Genomic DNA, 24163 nt, shown 5'->3' with positions numbered 1-24163 from the left:
AGGATTTTTTATGGGGCTAAGCTAAATGATAAGCACCATATGTATGTTACTTATCCTTATCATCATCCCCAAAAGTAAGCAAAGAGAAAGTTGATCCCTGCCTTCAGGAATTTCAAGATCAGTGAAGGAGATAAATATTTAATCAAATGGCCACAAAATTAATGCACAGCAACAAACAACAGGAAACGGATTAAGGGGAACCTCATCCAATCTAGCAGTTTAGAGAAAGGGCTTCCAAAAGGTAGCATTTGAATTAAAGGCTAAAGGAGGAGTAGGTGTGAACTAGCCCCAAGGTACTGGGAGGGTGGGCATGCAATCCTGCCACAGGGGCCTGACCACAGAAGCCCACATCTGCCTCTTCCTAGCATGCTCCTGCACACCGCACCCTTAGCCAATAAATTCGCAAAGCACTGGTTTCTTCTCACCTTCAACTTCTCAGTTTAAATTCGCATCCTCAGAGAGACACTCCATGACCACCCACTTCTAAAATGTCAGACACAAAGCCTTTGATAAAAAAGATAAGGATATAAACCATGTCACACAATCATCTTCGTTCAATAGAAACTATTCAAGCTGGAGAGGTCCCAAGATAAATAGCTTCAGTGAAATCCAAGAAGGAGTTCTTTATCCTCAAGACTCTCCTCTCTGAATTAAAATATGTAAGTTTCTGTAAAGCCATCAAAGGTTCTTTTTTATGTGCAAATAACAGTACCTTTCTCACATTTGGAATGGTCTCTGCTGGTAAGAGCTTCCAAGGTTGTACCTAATAAACAGCTCTAAACCTTTCTACATGCTGAAGATGTCATCTCTCTCCACAGCACAATGTCAGACACGACCCTATTATTTCAATGTTGCTCTTGTAACAATGTCTAACTATATATTTTCATGATTACTGGTCTGTCCTATGACTACACTGCCAGTTCCATGAGGACAGGGAATGAGTATTTTATTCCCCTCTCTACACTCAGAATATAGCACAGTGCCTGGCAGGTAATCGATGTAAAGCCTACTATTTGTAAGACAGATAGATGCCTAGAGCACAGTGTGACGGGGAAAACTGGAACTGGGAAGGAAGGGTCAGCTCAGGCAGGCCCTTGAGGATCACTTCTGGTCCTTGCAACCAGAAGCCATTGAAAATTTTCAATACACAGAGGCAGCAAGGACATATTTAGGTCTTGAAAAGATCATTCTGGCTAAAATGTGACCTGAGAGGAGGCCGGAGGGAATGATGGGAGACACAGATGGTCAGAGGTTAGACTAGGGTGGGGGCTGGTGGTGGTAAGCCAGGGACTGCCTGGGGAACTCCCACGCCATTCCAAAAACCAACATGACAAGTTCTAATATTTCACAGGGATAGATTAGCCTCAGAAAATTCTACATGACCAATAACCTCAATACAAAATATGAGACTGTACCAAGCAGAAATGAGTCATTGTAATCAGGGAAACCAGAAAGTCAAAATGAGAGTGTAAATTGGAATAGAGCCTATTCCCCGCACAGGAGCCCTAGCTCTGAGCAGGGGACATTAACTAACAACAGTGAAAACAAAGATCCCACGTATTAGATACATCAAATCTATAAACAATATTACAAGGCACAGTGGCTAAAGGCTTTGCACTGACCTGTTTGTAACTCAATAACATCACTGTTAATTACTCTAATAAAGAATTAGTAATAATATATCGTAAAGCTTTTTTCCCCAAAGTTACCAAAAGGCAACCTCTGAATACTTATTCCTTGCATATGTCGAAGTTCTTTCCAGTGAGAGAAGGGAATTAGGTTCTGTATTTTTTAACAGTGTTTTAGGTTGGGGCAGGCCATCTATAGCCATTGCTGCTTGCAGCATTTGGGAAATGTCATCCAAAGTCCCTCCGATGTCCTTGTACTGCTCCTCCCAGCTGCAACCAGCACAATGGAACCTCTAGCAATGGCTAAGCCACAAGGAGTCTTGTAATAATCACCATCACTGCGGCAGAAATGCCATGCAAGTTACTAAGCCTCCATTTTCCCATACGTTAAATGGTTCAGCATCCATATGTCTTCTCCCTGAAGAGATGCTAAAGCACGTCCACGCTATAAAATGCTAAGGTGTCACTCCACATTCAACAACAAAGAGGGAAAAGTTACTGTTGAGTTTCCAGTTTGAGATGAACATTAGTGAAGCAATTATCTAAGTAGTTACAGAGTCAAATCTATTATTTTCCCAAAGTAGATACACAGAGGGCCAACAGAGATACATGAAAAGATGGTTCAGCATCGCTAACTATGAGGGAAATGCAAATCAAAGCCAAGTGAGGCATCACCTCACAACTGTCAAAATGGCTATTATCAAATAAGACAAGAAATAAACGGAGGCAAAGGTGTGGAGAAAGGGGAATCCTCATGCACTACTGGTTTTGCGAAGGCAAACTGCTGTGGCCACTGTGGAAAACAATATGAAGGTTCCTCAAAATGTTAAAAATAGAACACCATAAAATTCAGCAATTCCACTTTGGCATATGGAGAAATAAAAACACTAACTCAGAAAGGCCTATGTACCCCATGTTCACTGCAACATTATTTATAACGGTCAAGATATGGAAACAACCTAAGTTTCCATCAACAGATAAAGAAAATGTGGCATGCATATACACATACACATACACACACACACACACACACACACACACACACACACACACACACACCAGAATATTACTCAGCCATAAAAAAGACTGAAATTTTGCCATTTGCAACAACATGGACAGACTGAGGGCATTATGCTAAATGAAGTAAGTCAGAGAAAGACTAATACCGTATGACTCACTTAGATGTGGAATCTGGAAAAAAAAAAGCAAAAAATCAAGCTCACTGATACACAGAATAGACTGGTAGTTGTCAGAAGTGGGAGATAGGCAAAACAGGTAAGAGAAGTCAAAAGGTACAAACTTTCAGTTATAAAATAAATAGGTCATGGAGCCATAACATACAGCTTAAGATAGAATTTATGTTAGTATATTAATATAGTAATATATTAATATATTATAGTTAATTTTTTTAAAGAGTCAAATCATAATGATCTAATTATTTGACATAATGAATAAAGAACTTTTATTTGGCAGGAGAAATTATTCAAAAGACCTTAATGCTTCTTTCAAAATAGAAGTAATGCTGTAGAGAAACACATATCAAAATCAAACTTTAAGAACTTATAAAAGAAAACTATTATCTATTTGCTGTACAAGTAATATAGAACAAATCTTTAATTTTTTTGTTGAGGATGCATGAAGGGGGAAGAAAAAGAAAGAAGTAGGGGGATAGGCGGAGAATGTACTAATCAATTAAGTTTGGGAAACTACATAACCATACCCTGCTTCAAGAATTCTAAACATCTGATGATGTTCAGGCTCTGGAAAGTCCTAAAGCAGAGAAACATGCTTACGTTTGTCTGACCCAATACTTTGCAAACTTATGTGGGCTTGGTATGAGTCTCTCCCCTCCCCCTGTGTTCTACCCAATAGAATATTTCATAGAAGACTCTTTGGATAGCAGTCCCTAAAGCTGAGGAGTTGTTTGGGCTTCTTTTTAAGTAATGTGTGTGGCCCTCCTCAAATCTAATTCAGAGTCTCCATAGCAGGAACCCAGTGAGATGTACGGCCAGGTTGGGGAACCACTTCACGTGCAGAGATGCTAGGCTGGGTCAGAACCACCACCAAATGAAGCAGGAGGCAAAGGCTGAGCATCTTCAAAGTGATGATGCAGGAAAAGTGAAGTCATCGAGTCTACAGAAGTAGAGGTGCACACCCTTTTCCAGCCCATGGGTGCTCTGTAACTTAGGACTTCATGGTTCCAACAGGCCACTCAGGAGCCAGAGGAGACTAATGCACTGATACAAATAAGAATCTATCTTGGGCACACCTGATGTCTGAGGATCTGATCTTGACCTCTGCTCTGCCTTGATCTCAAGATCATGAGTTTAAGCCTCGGGTGAGGCTCCAGGCTAGGCATGGAGCATACTTAAAAAAAAAAAAAATCTATCTTGCATTAAGAGAGTTTTTAAATCAAAATAATTTATTGAGTAGCTTCTTAAACCCATTTTAATAACCTGCATTTTAAAATTTATAAATCAGAAACATACCTCATCTGCCACCAGTCATGCCCAATTATGAGACAAGTTTTCTGCAAAACTAGTCTCATCTTGAGAGAAGCGAGTGAGGACACAGTACAGAATGCACAGGTAACAGAGTTCCATTATGTTACCTCGACCTTACTTCAAAAATCACTCTTACATAGTGATCTTTTTAAATGCGGAAATCTATAAAAACTTCAGGGGACCAAACCTGAAGTTTTGCAGAAGATAGAAACATCAGTTTAGCACAGGCTTCGGTCAGATCACTAGGCAAGAAAACAAATTTCTTGAGACAGTCTTCGACTCCATTTCTCAACTTCCAATTTAGTGTTGGCTCCAGAAATCTGAAGAGATTCTGCAGAGACTGGAAAAACAAGCTTTACTCCAGAAATGACTTCACAGCCTATTTGTCTCAGTGCTTGAAGCACTTTTCATCGAAGCTATTAAAGAGTGCCAGGCCCCAGAGAAAGCCAGACCATCCATAAAGGCACACTTGTGCCCAACCAGCAGCCACCCTCGGTGTTCCCGTTGATCTTGCCAGATGTGTCCTCTTTGGGAAGAAGCTGAAAGTGACCTGCCCATCTCATTACTGAGACTGTGCTTCATGGTCGTGGTCATTCCATTCTGTTCTATTTTGTCCAGGGTGGAAGGAAGGAGGTATTTTTCCATTCATGAATTCTTAAACTTCGCATTTTCTATCCTCAAAAAAGAAGCCCATCAGAGGCTGGTAGCAGAGTTCTGCATTCAAGTTCAAAGGGTATCACTCAGAATGTCTCCTATCCTCGTCCTTTGCTGGCATGGCGTTGTCTACAGGCCTTTTCCCAAGAAGCTAAGAACTGACAGACTTCTGGTATGTAAGGGCTGGAGAATGAGACTGAACATCTTGCACCAAATTACTGAGAATATCTTGCCGAAATACTTGGCAATACTATAGTGTACTTGACCTAGCCACCCTTCTTTATGCAAAATACGAAGCTATGACACACTCTTTTCTAAGGATAAGACTAGGGATCTGGGTGAGGAGGGAGTAGCTTTATTTAAAAGAAATGCCAGCAAAAGTCATTAGCAACATTCTTATTTATGAGATTCCTACACTTCTTAGAGAAACAAATAAAGCAGCCATGCATTCAGAAGAAACACAGGCAGCACAATTAACTCATGGCTCTCTGAAGAGAAAGGCAGGCATTTTAATACTTTCGAGCTAAATGCCTCATGGAGCAAACACACGTTGGCTTATAGTTTCAAAACTGGCTGGAAACTGGGCTTATTCCCAATCTCTGATATCTGAAAGTTTCCTCTAGTCCATATTTTCCTTTTAACCTGAGGAAGAGGGGATGAGAATAAGCAGTAAAGATGATGGAGTAGAAAGAAAATTTAGTGATAAACATAATAACTTAAAAAGGTGAGGAAGGAAATGTAGAAACACAAATATAGCAACATAGCACAGTGCCTGGTATTAAGTTCTCAGCATATTTAAGCTATGATTTTAGCTCTTCTTTTCCAATATTAGGCCTATTACAAACGCATTTTATGGCCTGTTTCTTCCACTTAGCAATAATCGTGAACATTCCATTCCTTCAGTAATAAATACTGTCCCGTAGATAAAATGGCTTTACATACTCCATAATACAGACACACCATGATTTACTTTCCCAGTTCATATCACCTGACATTTACATTGTTTCCAATTTTTTACTATAATTATCAAAGCAAAGAACTGTGTACCATGTTTTGCATGTTTAAGCATTTATTTTCTCTAGATAGATTCCTAAAACAAGAGTTACAAAGAAGAGACCTGTTGATCCCCTGAAGTGTTTACACTCCCCAGCAAATGAGAACGCCTGTCCTCACTCCCTGCGCAACTCAGAATGTTACCATCCTTTTCACCACTACGATCTCAACAATGAAAAATGTCACATGTTGCTATTTGATTTCCATGGTTTTTTAAAAATGTTAACTTAGTTTTACTTTTTCAGTGTTCCAAGATTCATTGTTTATGCACCACACCTAGTGCTCCATGCAATCCATGCCCTCCATAATACCCACCAAGCTCATCCAACCCCCACCCTCCTCCCTTCCAAAACCCTCAGTTTGTTTTTCAGAGTCCACAGTCTCTCATGGTTCGTTTCTCCCAATTCACTTTTCCTTTCCTTCTCCTAATGTCCTCCATGTTATTTCTTATGCTCCACAAGTAAGTGAAATCATACGATAATTGACTTTCTCTGCTTGACTTATTTCACTCAGCATAATCTCTTCCAGTCCCGTCCATGTTGATACAAAAGTTGGGTATTCATCCTTTCTGATGAAGGCATAATATTCCATTATACATATGGACCATATCTTCTTTATCCATTTGTCTGCTGAAGGGCATCTTGGCTCTTTCCACAGTTTGGCGACTATGGCCATTGCTGCTATGAACACTGGGGTACAGAAGGCCCTTCTTTTCACTGCATCTGTATCCTTGGGGTAAATACCCAGTAGTACAATTGCAGGGTCATAAGACAGCTCTATTTTTAAGTTGTTAAGGAATTTCCACACTGTTTTCGAAAGTGGCTGCACCAACTTGCATTCCCACCAACAGTGTAAGAGGTGTCTTGTTAATTTTTGCCATTCTAACTGGTGTAAGGTCATATCTCAAAGTGGTTTTGATTTGAATTTCCCTAATGGCTAATGATGATGAACATTTTTTCATGTGTCTGTTAGCCATTTGTATGTCTTCTTTGGAAGAAGAATGTCTTCCGCCCATTTTTTTGACGTGATTATCTGTTTTTTGGGGGTGTTGAATTTGAGGAGTTCTTTATAGATCTTGGATATCAGCCTTTTGTCTATAGTGGTCATTTGCAAATATCTTCTCTTATTTCGTGGGTTGCCTCTTTGATTTTTATGTTTGTATCCTGGCTACCTGTACTTCTCTCATGTATTGCCTTTCCATTTTCTTTTCTAATTTTTCTACTAAGGTATTTATCTTTATCTTACTGTTTACTCAGTGCTTTTAGATATTTCTTAGTTTGACACTTAAGACTGGAATAGGACTCAGAGTTGGGAATTACTGGCAGTTATTGGCTCTGAAACCAGCCGGTCTAGATTAAATCCTGGCTCTGCCACTGAAGCTTTATAACATTGGGTAACTTCCTCTCTCTAAGCTCCAGTTTTCTCATCTATAAAATGGGAATAATAACATAGCAATCTCTTAGGGCTGCTATATAGTATAAGTAGTTGATGAGTTAAAGTATTACCTAGCCATGCTAGCCATATTTACAGTTAGGAAAGTTTATTTTAAACCTACAATTTTATGAGAACATGTCTTAATTCAACTTTTAAAATAACTCTTAAAAATATATGATGCATTTTAAGCAGAAATAAGCAGATGAAAAATTGATGTATAGGATAACCCCTTTTAAATACATATAAGCACAGATAAATAGAAAACAAAAAACAAGCTGAATGCTCACTATGGTACCCCAGGCATTGGGGACACAGTGAAGAACAGCAAAGACAGAGTCCCCTTCTCTATATCCACCCTGGGGGATACCAACAAGAAAATAATAGGTGCTTGCAGTACAACAGCCAAGCACTACACTTGAAAGAAGTATAATGGGCAATTTTCACCACACGTGGAAGGGTGTGTGAGCCACACCAAAAGAGGCAAAGACAAATCTCCGAGGGAACAGCAAGCTGAGACTATAACGAGGAGTAGCGATTAGTCAAGTACAAAGTGGAAAAGAAGAAAAGGGGATTTCTAAGAAGAGTCAGCATGGTCTAAAGGCTCAAAGGCAAGAGAAGCTTGTGTGGAACAAAGCTGTAAAAGCTAAGCACACACAGAAAGAGCTGTGAGCAAAGAGACCAGACTGGTTAACAGGGGTCAAGTCACACTCCACACTCCTTAATCGTACTCACGTTTTGTGCTAGAAGCCATAAGAAGCCTCTGAAGAATTTTAAGCAGAGGAGCAACATTGGATTTGCTCTTTAGAAATGTTCGAAGTGTTAGAGACACTTAGATAATGAATCAAAGAACAAGACCAAAGCATAAAATGTCAGAACCTAAACTCATGCTCAAGACCAAATTACCTCAGCTGTGGAACTCAGCGATGGCTACGAGTTGCCATCAAGTGACCAGTGACTTGTCTGAGGTCTCATGGGTCCTTAGAATGGGAAAATAGTAAGATCTGAAGTCTCTGAGCTTTCAAGCCTGGGCTCCTGCTGACCACGTTCTATATAGCTTCACAGTGAGTGACCTTTCACCATTTCCTAAAGGATTTCAAGATCTTCTCTTGAAGTACACCTCTGCCTCCCTTCCGAACATTAGGCACAGAACAGATGACTCAGTGCTGCTCTAAGCAAGTGACCTTTTAGAATCCACAATCAAATCCCCTGTCATGGGCAGAAAATTCCTTGATAGGCCAAAAATAGGCAACCTTTTAAATAGTCAAATTGTGGGAGGGGGCATGTTTTGAACAATACCATTGGTGAAGACTTATATCCTTAATAACTCTGACTCCCTCAATTCACTTTATTCTTCTTTCAGTTATTCTGATTTAGCAAGGGACAAATTCTCAGTGTATTGTTAGGATACATGCTGCTTGTCTTACATGTGTTAATCTTTTTTTTTTTTTTTTTAAGTAAAAGCAGAATAAACTTCAAGCTCACAGATTTACCCCAGCAAGAGTATCTAGGCTTTAACATTTTTTGTATGATAATTCCTATACTTCTATTTATGAAAAGTGATAGTGGATTTTCTATTTATGAAAATGATACAATGATTCTTTTTTTTTAAGATTTTATTTATTTATTTTACAGAGATCACAAGCAGTCAGAGAGGCAGGCAGAGAGAGAGAGGAGGAAGCAGGCTTCCTGCTAAGCAGAGAGCCCAACTCGGGGCTCGATCCCAGGACCCTGAGATCATGACCTGAGCTGAAGGCAGAGGCTTAACTACTGAGCCACCCAGGTGCCCCCAATGATTCATTTTTAAAGTAAAGTCAATAATGTAAAGATGACTACAGATGCCCAAAATTCGTGAAGATAAAACTGAGTAACAAATTTGGGGGACAAATTACTTCACCCTAACCATATGAAAAGAGTCTACAAAAGTTGACTGCCTAAATTCACTTGAATAATTCATGGCAGCAACCGGAAGACACAGTGACATCAGACACCAAGAATTTAGATTATAAAAGGCAAACCAACACATACCACAAGATATCAGCATAATTCATTGCCTCATAAAAGTAGAGTAACAATCACCAAATTTAGACAAATGTACTGATCGATCTTATGATAAGCTGTTTAAGACATATCCTTCACTCAAGGAAGTTTATGGTAAAAATGGATCAAAATTCTTTAAGTGTGTACATGTGAGACATAAAAAAGTTGAAAGAGCTTGTAAAGAATGAATAAAACGCATCTAACTTGTTCAAGTATTTTGTGATCATGTAACTTTTATAAATAATGACAAGCTTTCCCTCCTTCTGTTGCAGATAGGAAAAAGCTGGTGTCCATGTCTACATACAGAAATTTAGAGAAGAGATGAATGACGAGCACTGTGGTATCTCTCTGAAAAATCTGGACTGGGTTTAAGGTGAAGGGAATGACCAAAAACCGTTGAAAATCAAAAGATTTTGGATTTGTGAGTTTCAAAGGGACTGAAGATGAACAGAGGGTGGTGGATGAGATGACCAGGAAAGAGCTTCATGAAAAACAATTATGTTTGTTAAACTTAATTTAAAGGGGAACAAGAGACACAATTCAGGTGCAAGGCTGAACATAAGAAGCAGAGCAGAATCCCTAGATAATAGTATATCACCTTTCATGAATAAAACCTTGATGATGGTATCAGTGAGGAACATCTCCAGAAAGTACTTACGTTAGTCAGTCTACAAACATGATGGAGGAAAGCCACAGCAAGCAAAGAGTTGGGTTTTTAGGTCTTGCCTAGAAGTAGCCACTTAAGCAGTTTAATAAATAACAAAAATGTGTCCAACAAGCCACCATATGCAGCATTCACTCAACATAAAGCAGTACACCAGGGTCACTTCGGGAGGCAGCAAATGCAGAGAATGGGGGTGAAAGCTGTTCCCACTCTGTAATCAATTCCAACAAGATGCTTCACCTCAGGTTACTTCATCACAAAAGCAAGCCTGACTACTCTCTCCCCAGCCAAGCTGCTCAACTGACACCACATCCTTACAGGATATCTGAAGGTGCCAGACCTCATCCTTTCCAAAACACGCCTGGTACTGTCCACCAGCTGCACTGAGAAAATCATTCAGGGCTAGGGATCTGCAAATCATGTCCAAGAGCATGGAAATAATATATCACAGACAAAGAACACAAAGTGTGCCACGTGCACCTGCAATCCTCAATCACTTAATGAACAGCTTCTCATTACCATGTAGCTATTTCATATGCCCATACTGAATAAGGGCATTTCATTTGTGTCTATCGCTACAGGCCTTCCTCAAGCACAGAAACAGATGTAGGATGAACAGCCAACCTCTCTACTCTCACTAAAAAATCCCTGATGCTTTGATGGAGACTAATAATTCCAAAAGCTCTTCCATGTTCCACAATCTCTCCACTCCAAGGTCAATGAAGCTGTCACTGTACTACCAGGCTAAGGGGCTGCTCAGAAAGTAATTAACAGCCTCACTGTTTACAATTGATGAAGAAACACAAAAAGAAGCACGTGTTTCATCAGAGGAAAACATCTAAATATCAAAAAACCTAAACACTGAAGGGGGGAAAATCTATTAAATATAAAATGTATTTAAAAAGGCATATGAAACACTGAACCTTATGTAATAAGAAAAGTTGATTCTGAAAATCATACCTAAATTGTATGTGTATTTTGTACACATATATGTGTATACACACACACACACACACTCATGAGCACACATGCAAACAAGTGTATTATAAGCGCAAGAGAGAGCAAAGCCTTCTAACTTTTTACCAACACTCACTTCTACATTCTGGGTATGCAGTTTGACTACAGTTCCCAGCCTCATCCCTTCCTCGCTTGCACTTAGGGGTCCCAGAGTCTGGCTGTGTTATAAATTCCAGGCAACTGAACATAAACAGGAGTGACTGTTTTGTTCTATTAACTTTCTGTTGTTGCATAACAAATTATCACACACTTAGCAGCTTAGAAACTATAGCCATTTATTAGCTCACAGTTCTACAGGTCAAAAGTCGGGGCCAGCACCATTGGCTTCTCCTTTTAGGGTCTCACAAGGTCAAAATCAAGGTGACAGTTACATAGGGCTCCTATCCCCAGACATTGAGAAAGAATTCTCTTCCATTCAGGTTGTTGGCAGAATCCCGTTCCTTAAAACTGTGGGTCTAAGGTCTCTGTTTCCTTGCTGGTTGCTATCTTGGGGCTCCTGGGTGGCTCAGGGTGTTAAGCATCTCCCTTTGGCTCAGGTCATGATCCCAGGGTCTTGAGATCAAGTCCCGCATTGGGCTCCCTGCTCAGTGGGGAGTCTGCTTCTCCCTGTGCCTGCTGCTCCCCCTGCTTATGCTCTCTTTCACTCTCTTTCTCTGGCAAATAAACAAAATGTTTTATAAAATTAAATTAAATTAAATAAACAAATTAAAGTTGCTCTCTACTCCTGGAGGCTGAGCACATTCCTTCTCACATGGGGCTCCATCTTTAACGGCAACAGCATGTCTGACGTCCTTCTCGTGCTTCCAATCTTTTGGACTTCCCCTTCCACAATCAGCCAGAGAAAATCCTCTGCTTTTAACGGGTTCATGTGATTGGATTAATCCCAAACGTATAATCACCCTTTTCCCATACTAGAGTAACAATTTCAAGAGGGACATCTTTTCAAAATGAAAGGATGACTTGCAATCAAAGAGGAGGTGACAATACAAGAGGGAAGGTCACTGAGGATCTTAGCATCTGCCTACCACACTCTCCTTCCAGTCCTGGCCCAGAGAAATCTCCCATGCTCCTCCCAACATAGTCTCTCCCTTTGGCTATCTTGAAAACCATGTGTTAAAGATGGAAGGACACTGCCCCCCTGCCAACGCCAGTCATCCTGGATCCCTGAAGCAAATAATGAGGAAAAAACAAAACAAAACAAAAAGAGCTCTGAGCAATACACATCCCTTAAGACTTCTTGGTTAAACCAAAGCACAAGGCACTCTTGCAAAGCTCAGATGAACACGACCAAACTCACCAGATGAAAAAACATATAAAAAAGATCTATTGGATCAATGGAAACCAAAACCATTCCACTGTGGTAACCAGCAGATGGGACTGACAAGAGGAAAACAGATGAGAAGTTTCCTAAGTTCCCGAAGGAATTCTATGGCTCAAAGCGGCCATGAGCTGGGGGAGTACTGAAAAGCTTGTAACTGTAAAACCATCCACAAATATGAAATAAACAGGAAGCCCACTAAAGAAGCTATGCTGCTCCCACAGAGGCCGCACTCCTTGGCACCCTCTTTAGATCTGGCCAGACAGAAGAAAGAACAAAAGAGTTCTTCCTGACTGCAGAACCAGGGTAAAACCAAGGAACTCCCTCTACTCTAGGGGTTGGGGATTCACAATGCTTAGCCATGTGACCTCACCATATGGATAATACCTGCCAGGACTGCCATTCTTCCCTTCCCCAAATGGGAGTGTTCGCTATGGACAATATTTCCTGAACATTAAAAAGCACAGCAGACTAGCCACATGCACCCAGCAAGTATTGTGCTTTGATACTGAGATATTTCTTAGCATTATGGAACTGCTCCAGTTAAGATCTATGGGGAAAGTTCAGTTTGAATTATAAGAAGGACAGGTATATTTCTTTCAGATATCATTATTCAGAAGAGGCCACAAAATACTGACTAGTGGTCCTCCAGAGACCTGAGCATCTAAGCAAACATCCTAGGAGCCAGCCGGTTCTCACAAATTATAGAAAGCTCCTCCACAGTCATCCATATCATACATAATCTGACCTGGGGCTGGGGAGAAGGAGGTGAGAGCAAAGCAACCAGACTATCATACCCAAATTTAGAAGTTGTACTAAATGTAAAATCTTCATAAACAGTAAATTTATTTCCTGAAGCATCAGACTCAGCTGATGATTTAGTATCATTGAAAATATTTTATCGATAGTCTGCAAGAACACTTGACAAGGCCTTACAAGCATGACATTTTAATAGGTACAGCTATAGCTCTCTTCTTCGTCTTCATTTTCCATTATATACCACATAAATCACTTTTAAACATTTGAACTCCACAGGGATTTGGGCAATAAAGAAAATCTAAACAAACAAACAAAACCTGAGAAAGGTTGTCCTGTAAAATTATAATTGTTCATATGTTCTTTCTTGCTGCCTTAACATTCCCACATACACAAGCTGTGAGCAACCCACCCAGGTGACCAAGTCTACCACTGTGATAAGGTGGGCCTCAACACAAGTTCCTCTCTCTGTCTGCCCCTAAGACCTAGTAACATTCAAATGCACCAAGGAAATCCCCTCTACCTTCTCTTCAGTACTCTACCCTGACTCCAATAAAACCCCTTACCCACTGGTCTTCACACTTTCTCTTTGCTCCCCACCTGCTTGGCTGAGCCCACTCCCTTGGCCCTCCTCCTATGCGGCCCCCTCAGTATAGAGGAATTCTGTCTCCCTAAAACCTGTGAGTTTAATAAACTTCATTATCCTGAGCCTCTCCTGTGTCCTCTCTTGGCGCCACACACAGAACAAAACAAGGGTACAAAGGATCAAAAGAATAGAAAGGAAAAAAAGAGAAGTCAAGGAAATCTTCTGATTTCTTATCCTCCAGAATCATGTCTACCTGGCCCTAACTTCTGAAGGAAAGCCCCACTTCTTTAAACTCTGGAGCTGTTCTTAAACTCCACCTCCCCCAATTCTCCATATTCACTTCTCAAGGAGTCCTGCCTTCCTCTCTCACTTCCTCAACGTACCAACTCCAACAAAGGCCTTGGGGTGGCGTGAAGCCCTGGGAGTATGAATGCAGCACAAGGTGCTTGGCACAATGGACTCTGCTTTGCAAGCTTAAGTCCCCAACCTCATACCCCAACATTAAGTCCCTCCCTCCCACATGATATTTCTCCTCAAAACATTAACCATTTTCCCCAACCAAGTCTTGATGGTATTTTCAAGGGTATTTCTAATTAATCTGGGAGGTACCCAAAAGTTTTTCAAGTAGACTGAAACCAAAACTCACATAAATTCAATTTCAAACATTAAAGAATGGAGCACTTGGGTGGCTCAGATGTTTAAGTGGCCAGCTCTCGATTTTGGCTCAAGCACTGATCTTGGGGTTCTGGGATGGAGCCCAAGGTCGGGCCCTGAGCTCAGTGAGGAGTCTGCTTGGGGATTCTCTCTCTCCCTCTGTCCCACCCCTTGGCATGCACACAGGCACACACTTGTGTGCTTTCTCTCTCTCAAGTAAACAAATAAATCTTAAAAAAAAAAAAACACTAAAGAATCACTGTGGGGAAAAAGGCTTGCAAAAAAATGTAACTGTGTCAACAATAAAAACGACCAAGAAGAATTTCATTCTCAAGGGAAATTACTTTCAGCAGCCACTTTCATTTCAAATCCACATGTCCATTTGCCAAGTGTATCAGTAAGTTAGAGCTCACTGACTACTTTTTTTTTTTTTTTTAACATGGTTCAAGTTATCCTTATTATGCAAGCATGGCACTCTCACAGACATTATCTCATTCAATTCTCTGGAAAGGTTTTTTTACATTTGATTGCCCCTAAAATTAGTTCAGAGAAGACTGCATTTTGAACAGGTATTCTAAAGACCAGTAATAGAATGGATGCAGTCACCGTTATTGTAAGAACTGCCCCCATTCTCTCTTCATGACATGGTCAATTTATTACAAAGCATTTTTACTTTGGTGGAGGAAAGGGTGGGATAAGAATTAGGAAGTCCTTTAAGAAGCTGATGATAGGCTAAAAGCCCTCTCCCTCAGAAAAAAATGCACATACAAAAAGTGGCATATAATTTTAGAGAATACATAGGCCCTCTGCAGGCTATTATGGGCACCAGGCTAAGAACCTGATGAAGAGTGCAGGTATAGAAACCCTGTGTCAACCAGTAAGTCCTAGAGATTTTGAAGGCGGCAGAGACTTTACTGCTTAACACAGGCAGTTAAGGCACTGACAACAACTGACAAAATTATAGCTAATTATATATTTAATTAAATATATATTAAAACTAACATAAGATATACAATATTAAACATTAAAAATTAAACATATAGTAAATATGCAATTAAGTATCTTTTTTTTTAAGATTTTATTTATTTGTCAGGGACAGAGGGAGAGAGAACAAGCGAGCACAGGCAGACAGAGAGGCAGGCAGAGGGAGAAGCAGGCTCCCCGCCGAGCAAGGAGCCCGATGTGGGACTCGATCCCAGGACCCTGGGATCATGACCTGAGCCGAAGGCAGCCGCTCAACCAACTGAGCCACCCAGGCGTCCCTGCAATTAAATATCTTAACAAATTTGAAGTCTCACCAAATCAATAAATGCATAAACAGATTTATGCAACATTCTCCAGAGCAAAGCACCTATATAAAATACAGCATTTTAAATGTGATGAAAGCATGAAAAAATTAAACAGAAAGGCTTAAAATACCAATCTAATTAAAATTTTCCAGTTGATGAATCTGAGTGGGACAATAATCATGCACCAGACTGTATCATAACACAGAGCCTAACCAAATAGGAGTTATATCATTTAAAAAAAAAAACAGAAAGGGGCACCGGAATGGTTCAGCTGGTTAAGCGCCCCACTCTTGGTTTCAGCTCAGGTCATGATCTGATTGGTCGAGGGATTAAGCCCCATGTCAGGCTCCACGGTCAGTGGGGAGTCTGCTTGAAGATTCTCTCCCTCTGCCCCTCCCCCCACTATTTGCGCGAGCTCTAAAATAAATAAATTTTGAAAGAAAGAAAAAATAGAAGATATATAGTCTATAATAGGTATATATCCTACCCAAACTCATTGAAAGGAAAAAAGCATATCTCATTCAATGCAAAAGAAAGTTATTATTTATAGACTGAACTGTCCTTTTAACGTTAAAGACAATATTTAGAAAAACACCATGGTGAATCCTTTCATGCAAATAACGGCTATTAATGGGTTGTACTATATTCCCCCTGCTTCCAAACACTTCGTATATTTAAAGCTTAATCCCCAATACCTCAAAATGTAACCTTATTTGGAAATAGGGTCATTGCCAATGTAATTACTTGAGCTAAGATGAGATCATACTGGTGCAGGGTGGGCCTTCAATCCAATATGGCTGGTTCTCAAGAAAGTGGAAAGAAATTTGGACACAGAGAGAAAACCATGCTAACTGGAAAACAGAGATCAGTGTGGTGTGTAAAGAAACCAAGAAAAGCCAAAGATTGCCAACAAACTACTAGAAGTTAGGAAGGAAGCCTGACACAGACTCCTGCCTAGGGCCTTCAGAGGGAACATGGCCTTTCTGTCACCTTCATCAAGACTCCAAAAGGGTAAGACAATAAATTTCTGTTGTTTAAGGCAGTCAAATTGATACCTTGTTACAGCAGCTCTAAAGAATAACACAATGACCTAATAAATTTTACTCTATAACAAACTTTCCTCTGTTACTATAAAGCAAGGTATGTTCACTATAAATGCTTGATAAAGTAAAAAAAAAAAGTATTGATTTTATAAAAACAGCATGTTAATTGGAACCAGACAGCTATTTTTAACTGATATGCTGCCAGTTTAAACCAAGTGAAAAAACTTGACATTATTCATGCCAAAATGAAATCTCAATGTGAGTAAAACTCACTAAAAGTAGAATAATACATGTTCATTTGCCCTACTTTACAGTAAAAAAGAGTACCCTATTTATTGTAATTGCATAATAAATTATATCTATAAGCAATAAAGTAACAAGTTTTATTAAAGTAAAATGAAGATCAATTTTTACTCTGTTCATATATTCTCAAGCTGAAAGACTTTACCACTCAAATTATCCTTAGCAAAAGCATTTTCTTCACCTCCAAATATCAAAGATGTTAAAAATAACTGTCAGCAACAAGGTAGAAATAATCAGTTCTAAAACAAGAGAACAGTCCTGACACATCTTACTCGAGATTTCAAATTAGTGGGCAAACACCAAAGGTATAGTGCTTTATCAATACAAATACCATTCCACACTATCGTAGGCAAAACTACTCAATTTCACGGAAATAAATGTTTACCTGAAGAGGGGCCTTCCGCTTAAGAACGTTGACCATATAATCTAGCATATCTGTTCTCGAAAGGAAACAATTCTAGGTGCAAAGCTTACTTTGTAGATAAGATCAGGTTCATGGAGCTGGGAATGGGAAAATGACTTAAAAAAATAGACATGGCTATGGGCTATGTCCCCTAATACCTGTCACAGGCAAACATTAGGGCTGGCTTTACACACTCTTCAAATACACATATATGCACAGGAAGAATAACCTTTGCCTGGGACTTTCTAAGATTATGCTCCATTAAGTCATGGATAAGATACTGTGTGTTATTTCACTTCTAAAATGAAAGGCTTTTCAGTAAAAAGAAAATGACTCAGTGATTCTGCACTCGAATCAGGTGTGATAAATACGAATCTTGTCACAAGCAGACCTCCTCCAACAATCTAAGAAGTCCTTTCATACCACAATTCTAGTTTCTAGATTCAATTCTAAACTTCATTATTATATACAACTTCAGGATTTGGCTGAAATGTAGCCATCTGATTTGTTTTGTTAAGGTAGCAAAACTAAAAAGTCTAGCTTCCATAATTTCCTCATGTGTCATTATTACTAATATAAGGGACAGCATTTTATACTAGTGAAATTATCCTTCACATTAATAACATTTATTGAACAGTTTCTATGTGTGTTCTACAAACTTATTTATACTCACACCAATTCTAGGAAATGGATATTAACCCCATTTAGCAAGGACACATTCAAAAGTTAAGTAACTTGCTCAAGATCACTGACAGCAGAGGTGGGGTCAAGCCTTAACCTTTGCCAAGGTTCCTAATTGCCTTTTGGGGCACCAGGATTTGCAAACGAAGTCTTCAGAATCAAAGTGAAGAAGGGATGTGGTGTTGGTAAATTTAGTGCTCAGGTCTGCTTTAGAGAAGTGAAAGGTACCTGAAATTAAAAAGGTCAGTGACTTCAAAGAAGTCCTGCCTGAGAATTTATGGCAGTACATGCGCTGGTACTATAAACCTGAAGGAATTCAAACTATCAAGTTATTAGAGGCCTTCCATATTACACCAACAATATTTTTACAAATATATTTATAAACATCTGTTCTAGACGACTCAGAAAAACCCAAGTGAAAAAGCAAAAATAATTACATTACTGCCTATTTTTCCTGAAATCATCTTAGTTTTCCGTATTTCCCAAACTAACAGATAAAACTGATTCCACAAAAGCAAGTCTATGGTGATACAGATAACATGTTCATGTACGTGAGAAATATTTCATGCCGCATCTGTCCCCCTAACTTATCCAAGGTTCTGTAAAACATAACCCTCACCTCTTCTGAATGTGGTTTAAAATAGGGTTGTTATTGTGGTAGCCTGAGGAACACCTCACTACTTCTGAGAAGTTATGAGAAAACTCACTATTAATGAAGACTAATCTATGAAAAAAAAAAATTTTAAAGCTAAATGATGAGAAATGTTTAAAGAAATCAACAAAGTCCTTAGCTAAATGTCCCTGAACTACAACTGTTTCAGAAAGGTTAAAAAAAAAAAATAGTAACCATCCTCATTACATAAGAAATAGGTCACATTATAAGTATGCATTTATCTTTCCCTATGTAAAATTCTTCAACAGAGCCCAAGGAGATTTCGAGTATTAGAATCTGAATTAAATAAATTGTAATAACAGCTTATTAACCCCACAGAGAAATATGGGCACATTCGAGCTGTAAAAGGCTCACTAAAAATAATACTTAGAAATAAATGACGACTTGATTATGTTAAGGCTATAAATCCCATGGGAAATGCTTAAAGACACATGAACTGACGGTCAAGCTTCGGCCTCAAAGGAGTTTCACCCCCGAGTTCTCCAAGGAAAAGTTAATGCATGAGCTTCCCAGAAGGATGCCCCATCCTCCCACTGCTCTGGAGCCTGGGGACAACATGGAAGGAGAGATTCAGAAACCACAGTGGAAGAGCGCAGACCGCGGACATCACCGCAGTCACCCCCAGTGCGGGCCACCGCTCGTGCCAGCACATCCCGGGACAGCTGGGGGCACCAACACCGCAAGGTCACCGGGTAAGAGACGACTTTACATAATCTCCCGCCGCGCCGCTGGGGCACCTGCACGCCGGGGCGACCGTGCAGTCGCGGTCCCCTCCCAGCCGCTCCCGCGAGGGGCGGTGCGGGGGCGGTGCGGGGGCGGCGCGCGGGGCTGCAAGGCAGGACGCCAGGGACTCGCGGGCATCCGCAGCGTCTCACCCAGCCCGGAGTGGGGGACGGAGGGCGGGCTCCCAGCCCCCGGACGCCCCGGGCCGCCGCCGCCGCCACGGCGGGCGGGGCGGGCGACGCGGAGCGCTGCGACGGCGAGCTGGGCACAGGCCGGGGTCCCCGCGCTCACCGCCGGCGGGAGGCTGCGAGCGCGCCCCTCGCGGCTCCGTCCGGGACCGCCCCGCGGCGCACCTGTCAGGCGCCTTACCTGAGTGGCTTTGTGGAATTGCTTCTTGAGCCCGGCCACCGACATGGTGCGGGGGAACGGGCGGGCGGCTGTGGCTGCGGGTGTCGGAAAGAGGCGGCGGCGGAGCCGGACAAGAGGGCCAAGCAGGGCGGCGCGCTCGCCGGGCGGCCGCTTGTCTTGCCGCCGCCGGGGCTGTGGGCTCGGGGGCGCGGAGCGGCGCGGGACGCGGGCTCGTGCGGAGAGACACCCTGACGTCAGGGGCGGGTGATGCGGCCTCTTAAAGGGGACGCGGGAAGCCCCGCCCCGAGCGCGGGCCGGCGGGGCAGGTGCTGCGGCAAGCGCTACCTGGGCGCCTACCGCGGAGGTCCGGCTCCGCTGCGCCCGCGTGGACCCGCCGCCCGCTTAGAGCGCCAAGGGCGTTCCCTCGCCCAGGCAGTGTGGTTTGTGCCCCCGGGGACTGCGGACCGGTTGCTGCAGCTTGGCAGCCCAGGCATGGGCACGACTCAGGTGACTTGCTGGGCTTCCAGGTAGCCGCAGTGGCACTGCCTGAAGCTGGTTCATCTGTCCTTTGAGCCTGGCCTCTGCAGCCTGGAAAGGAGGCGTTTTGTCTGGGGTAATGAATAAGTCATTGCTCCCTCTCGCCTTGCACCCACTTGGTTGGTCACAGAAAATATTTTTTGCCCTGGTTCCTGGTTTCAGTATCTCTTAAGCCTCCACAACGTTAGGGAAAACCAACAACGTGCACTCTTTTTTTTTTTTTCTTTAAATTTATTTTTTATAATTTTATTTTATTTGGCCTGAAGACGACTTAAGAAGAAGAAAAAATTTAAACCTTAAAACTGGCCAGGTAAATAGAATTGAATGTGCAATTTTACTACAGAAATAGCATTTTAATCATCTGATTACACATACGGAAAAGCCGGAATATGAACTCGGCATTCACTTACGATAGTGGTTTTAGGATTTTCAATCTAAGCATTATGTATGAAAAACACATACTAAATCATGAAAGTACTACATAAGTAACAAAGTATACAGGCTAGGCTAAAGCCAAATACTGATGCAATTAGATTAATTTGTAGGAAAGCAGCACTGCATGGCTTCTGTGTTCTTGGTGATTAGCCACTTCTCCTGAGAAGCCCATAAAGAAATAACTTGAACGCTGTCCCCATACGGGGACCGAAGCTGTGAGGAGAAGGCAGAGTGACAAGCCAGGATAAGTGGATGAATAAGAGAACCCACGGCAGAATAGGAGTGCTGGCAATACCTTTCATTACTTCCACAACCCTGCTCCCTGCTACCCCGGACTCCATGGCTGAAGTAGATTTAATTTTTTGTCATTAAATGTCCATGAAGTAAGTTGCCTGTTTCATTCTTACAAAAAGCCTAACTGAAATTTGGGAAGTCTCACAGAAGCAGTGAGCAGACTCACCCCCAAGCCTGACGATTGTGAGGCGGGGGATGGTGGCTCCACACAGGGACCATACATACCCGGCCGCTTCACCCGCATATTTCTTATCAGTTAGAGAGGGTGAAGAGTAAGCTCTGGTGATGCCTACGAGATTCTAACAGAATGCCAGACAGACATCAGACAGGAAAAGACAAAAGTCCTGCCAAGAAAGAGGTGGGACTTTTGATCCATCGGAGTTCAGGACAACATTTAAGGTGACTTTACTGAGGCCCCTTCAGGCAGCACATTTACTCACACCTATAAGGCCCACCATGGGGATTCCCAGATTCTTGACTTTAGGAAATTCTACAATTGTTTGTACTTCCTGCATATGGAGGTGGGGTTCTAGATAAGAGAAACGTGGGGGTTGTTACAATGACTGCTTTTGTGCTCTACCAGTTCAGTGAAGCCTGCCTGCCCCCACCACACATACACACACACACACACACACACACACTCATGAAAAGAATGCATAAAGTGCTAATAATGGTTGTGCTGGTTGTGCTGGTGGAGCAGTTCTCAAACTTCAGCGCGAATCGGAATCCCCTGGAGTGCCCCTGAAAGCACAAATTCCCACATTCCTAGTTACCCATCACTAGTTTCTAACAGGTTCCCCTCCGTTCTGGGGATCACACTGAAAACCAGGGCCCTAGAGCAGAGATACTAGAAATGAAATTTTGTCTCCTCCCAAGTTTTAAAATGATTTCTCATTCCTTGTATGATAGAAAAAGCATTTTACAACTCATTTTTCCTATATGCTCCCTGATCTGAACAATGGAACATTTTCGTAGAAGACTGGGCCTTGGCGAAGCTGTTGAGAGAGAAAGCAACCACTCTCCAAAGCAAAGGGGCCTGGAGCTCAGGAGCTCTGGTCTTCAACTGTGGCAGGTGTGAAGAATCTCCTCAGGGCTCTGGATACTTAGCTGAAACACACAAATTAAGTGAAAACAACTCTCTCTTTCCCTGGTCCTTCATCCACCAGCTTAGAAAGCTTTTCCTGCTGTATATCAAAGGAACTACCTTGGCAGAAAGGACTTTAAATCCTTTTGAAGCTGTGGTTAATTCTGCCAGGTAGCCCCTGGATCTTGTGTAAATCCACTATTTCTGTTGAAGCCATAGTGTATGCCTATAAAGACCTTTGAGATGTTACCTTTGAAAGAAACTGGTTGAGCTCCTCCTACTAGCAGGCAGCATGGCGGGAGGCACTGGGGGAGAGTATGGTGAGATACCAAGATGCATATGGACGGTATCTTGGAAGGAGCTTTAAGGAGCTTTCAGAAGAGTAATTCCAGACATTTGCTGTGGCTTGAATGCAGAGGGATGAATGCGCCAGACATTGGAAAATCTCAAACGTGAGTGCCCTCTTTGGTTGCAAAGAAGCTGCAAGACAGGCTTTCCAGGGAAAGGCAGAAGCACAATGCAGGGAAAGGGGAATCAAAGGTCAACGAGGAAGAACTTTGTTTCATAAAAGGTTGTTATCATTCAACACGCTGCCCTCTCCTCCCCTGTGATCAAATCAATGTAAAATGGTAAATAAACCTAGATGGCTCGGGAAAGGTCCAATTAAATGAAACCCCTACAGCACCTCACTAATTGGACAGGAAATTCATGGTCAGCAAGAATTCCATCACATCATTTATGCACTACTTCTCCTTGCATTATGCCAAAGCTTCTGGTAAATACCAGACCTCTAGTTTGCACAGAACTGCTGCATCCCAGGCGCCTTACAGCGGGCCCCTCCTTCCAAAGTGGCAAGGCACAAGCCAAAACTCTCCTCTTTTTCCCTTCAGCCCCTGACGCCTCCCGTCCCACCCACACAAGGGCAAACTGATTTTATGTGTAAGCTCACTGAGTGCAAGACAGATAGCAAATCAAAGGCATTAAATCCTGTCCTGTTTTATTTTACAGATGAGAAAACAGAAGCAATGAAAAGGAATGACTTCCTTGTCCATCAGTCACTTTTTCAACTGCAGCCTCCAGTCTTAACTCAGGGCAGAGCCTCCAGTCAGTGTTAATAAATACTGATCAGAATGAGAAATAGAACAATGTATCACTGTCACTAATGCTATATCCTTGCCACGTCAGGTCTGATGTTCAAGAGCCTTCATGGGAAAACCCTGTGCTACAGCATGGATTGTGCAGGACCTGGACAGTTGTCTTGGTGTGAATAGCTCTTAGCGTAAGATTTTGGGCCTTTGGAGGCTGCCAGTAGCATTGCGCCACCGTCCCCCCCCCCCCCGCCCCCACCATCAGCCTAGTTGGGACTAAGGAGCCCTTTCCTGGAGTTGGGAAATCAAGAGAGGGCACCTTCATGGCCTGGCTTCCCAGTATGTCACCTACACCCATACACCCATACTACAACAATGGACAGAAAAAAGCACGGTCTCTCTCTCTTCTTCTTTTTTTTTTTTTTGGTCTCTTGGAGGTGGAATGCATAGGCCTTTCTTCACTCCCCCCACCCACTTTCCTTAGCCCTCTTCAAAGCACAGGGTTCCCTCCCTGCAAAACCTTCATTTGGCTAAACCCTGTTGACCCAACCTCAAGAAAAGGAGGAGGGGATTTATCAGGTGCGTGACTCAGCTTCCATTCTTCCACCTGGGCCCCCTTTTTTGTCATTTACATCCCAGCTGGAAATGCTTCCAACTTCCCTTGAAAAACCCTGCCAGGTCCAATACCCAGCTCCAGTGTCAGTCCTTTGAAGTCTTTCCCCAAACTTCAGACACCGTGGCCTCTCTTCATTTGTGGAATCCGGAATGACTGTGCGCCTCTGCGTGAACTTGGTCTAACATGAATTGTAGGGATTGAAATATAAGATTCTTAAGTCATTGAATGCAGGGTCTTATCTTTGTTTTTACAACTCTTAGCAGATAGGCTAGCCATCCACTAGATATGAGCCACATGAAATTCTGAAAGCCTGATGAAATTTTAAAAACTAGATCCAGTGA

The 24163-nt window shown here is 41.9% G+C and overlaps 1 protein-coding gene across 1 annotated transcript in view; it reads right to left on the bottom strand.

Moving 5' to 3' along the window:
- Window positions 1-20229, bottom strand: part of SH3GL2 (SH3 domain containing GRB2 like 2, endophilin A1) — a 220498-nt gene extending 200269 nt beyond the window's left edge. Inside the window, 1 exon segment of the mRNA XM_047700952.1 lies at window positions 19790-20229. Coding sequence (XP_047556908.1) covers window positions 19790-19834 — 45 coding nt within the window. The 5' untranslated portion in view covers window positions 19835-20229.
- Between the last annotated feature and the right edge of the window lie 3934 nt (window positions 20230-24163).

This window comes from Lutra lutra, chromosome 13, assembly GCF_902655055.1.
Source record: "Lutra lutra chromosome 13, mLutLut1.2, whole genome shotgun sequence".
NCBI classification, from domain to species: Eukaryota; Metazoa; Chordata; class Mammalia; order Carnivora; family Mustelidae; genus Lutra; species Lutra lutra.
The sequence above is the reverse complement of the archived record's forward strand: the minus strand, read 5'-3'. Positions and strand labels throughout refer to the sequence as shown.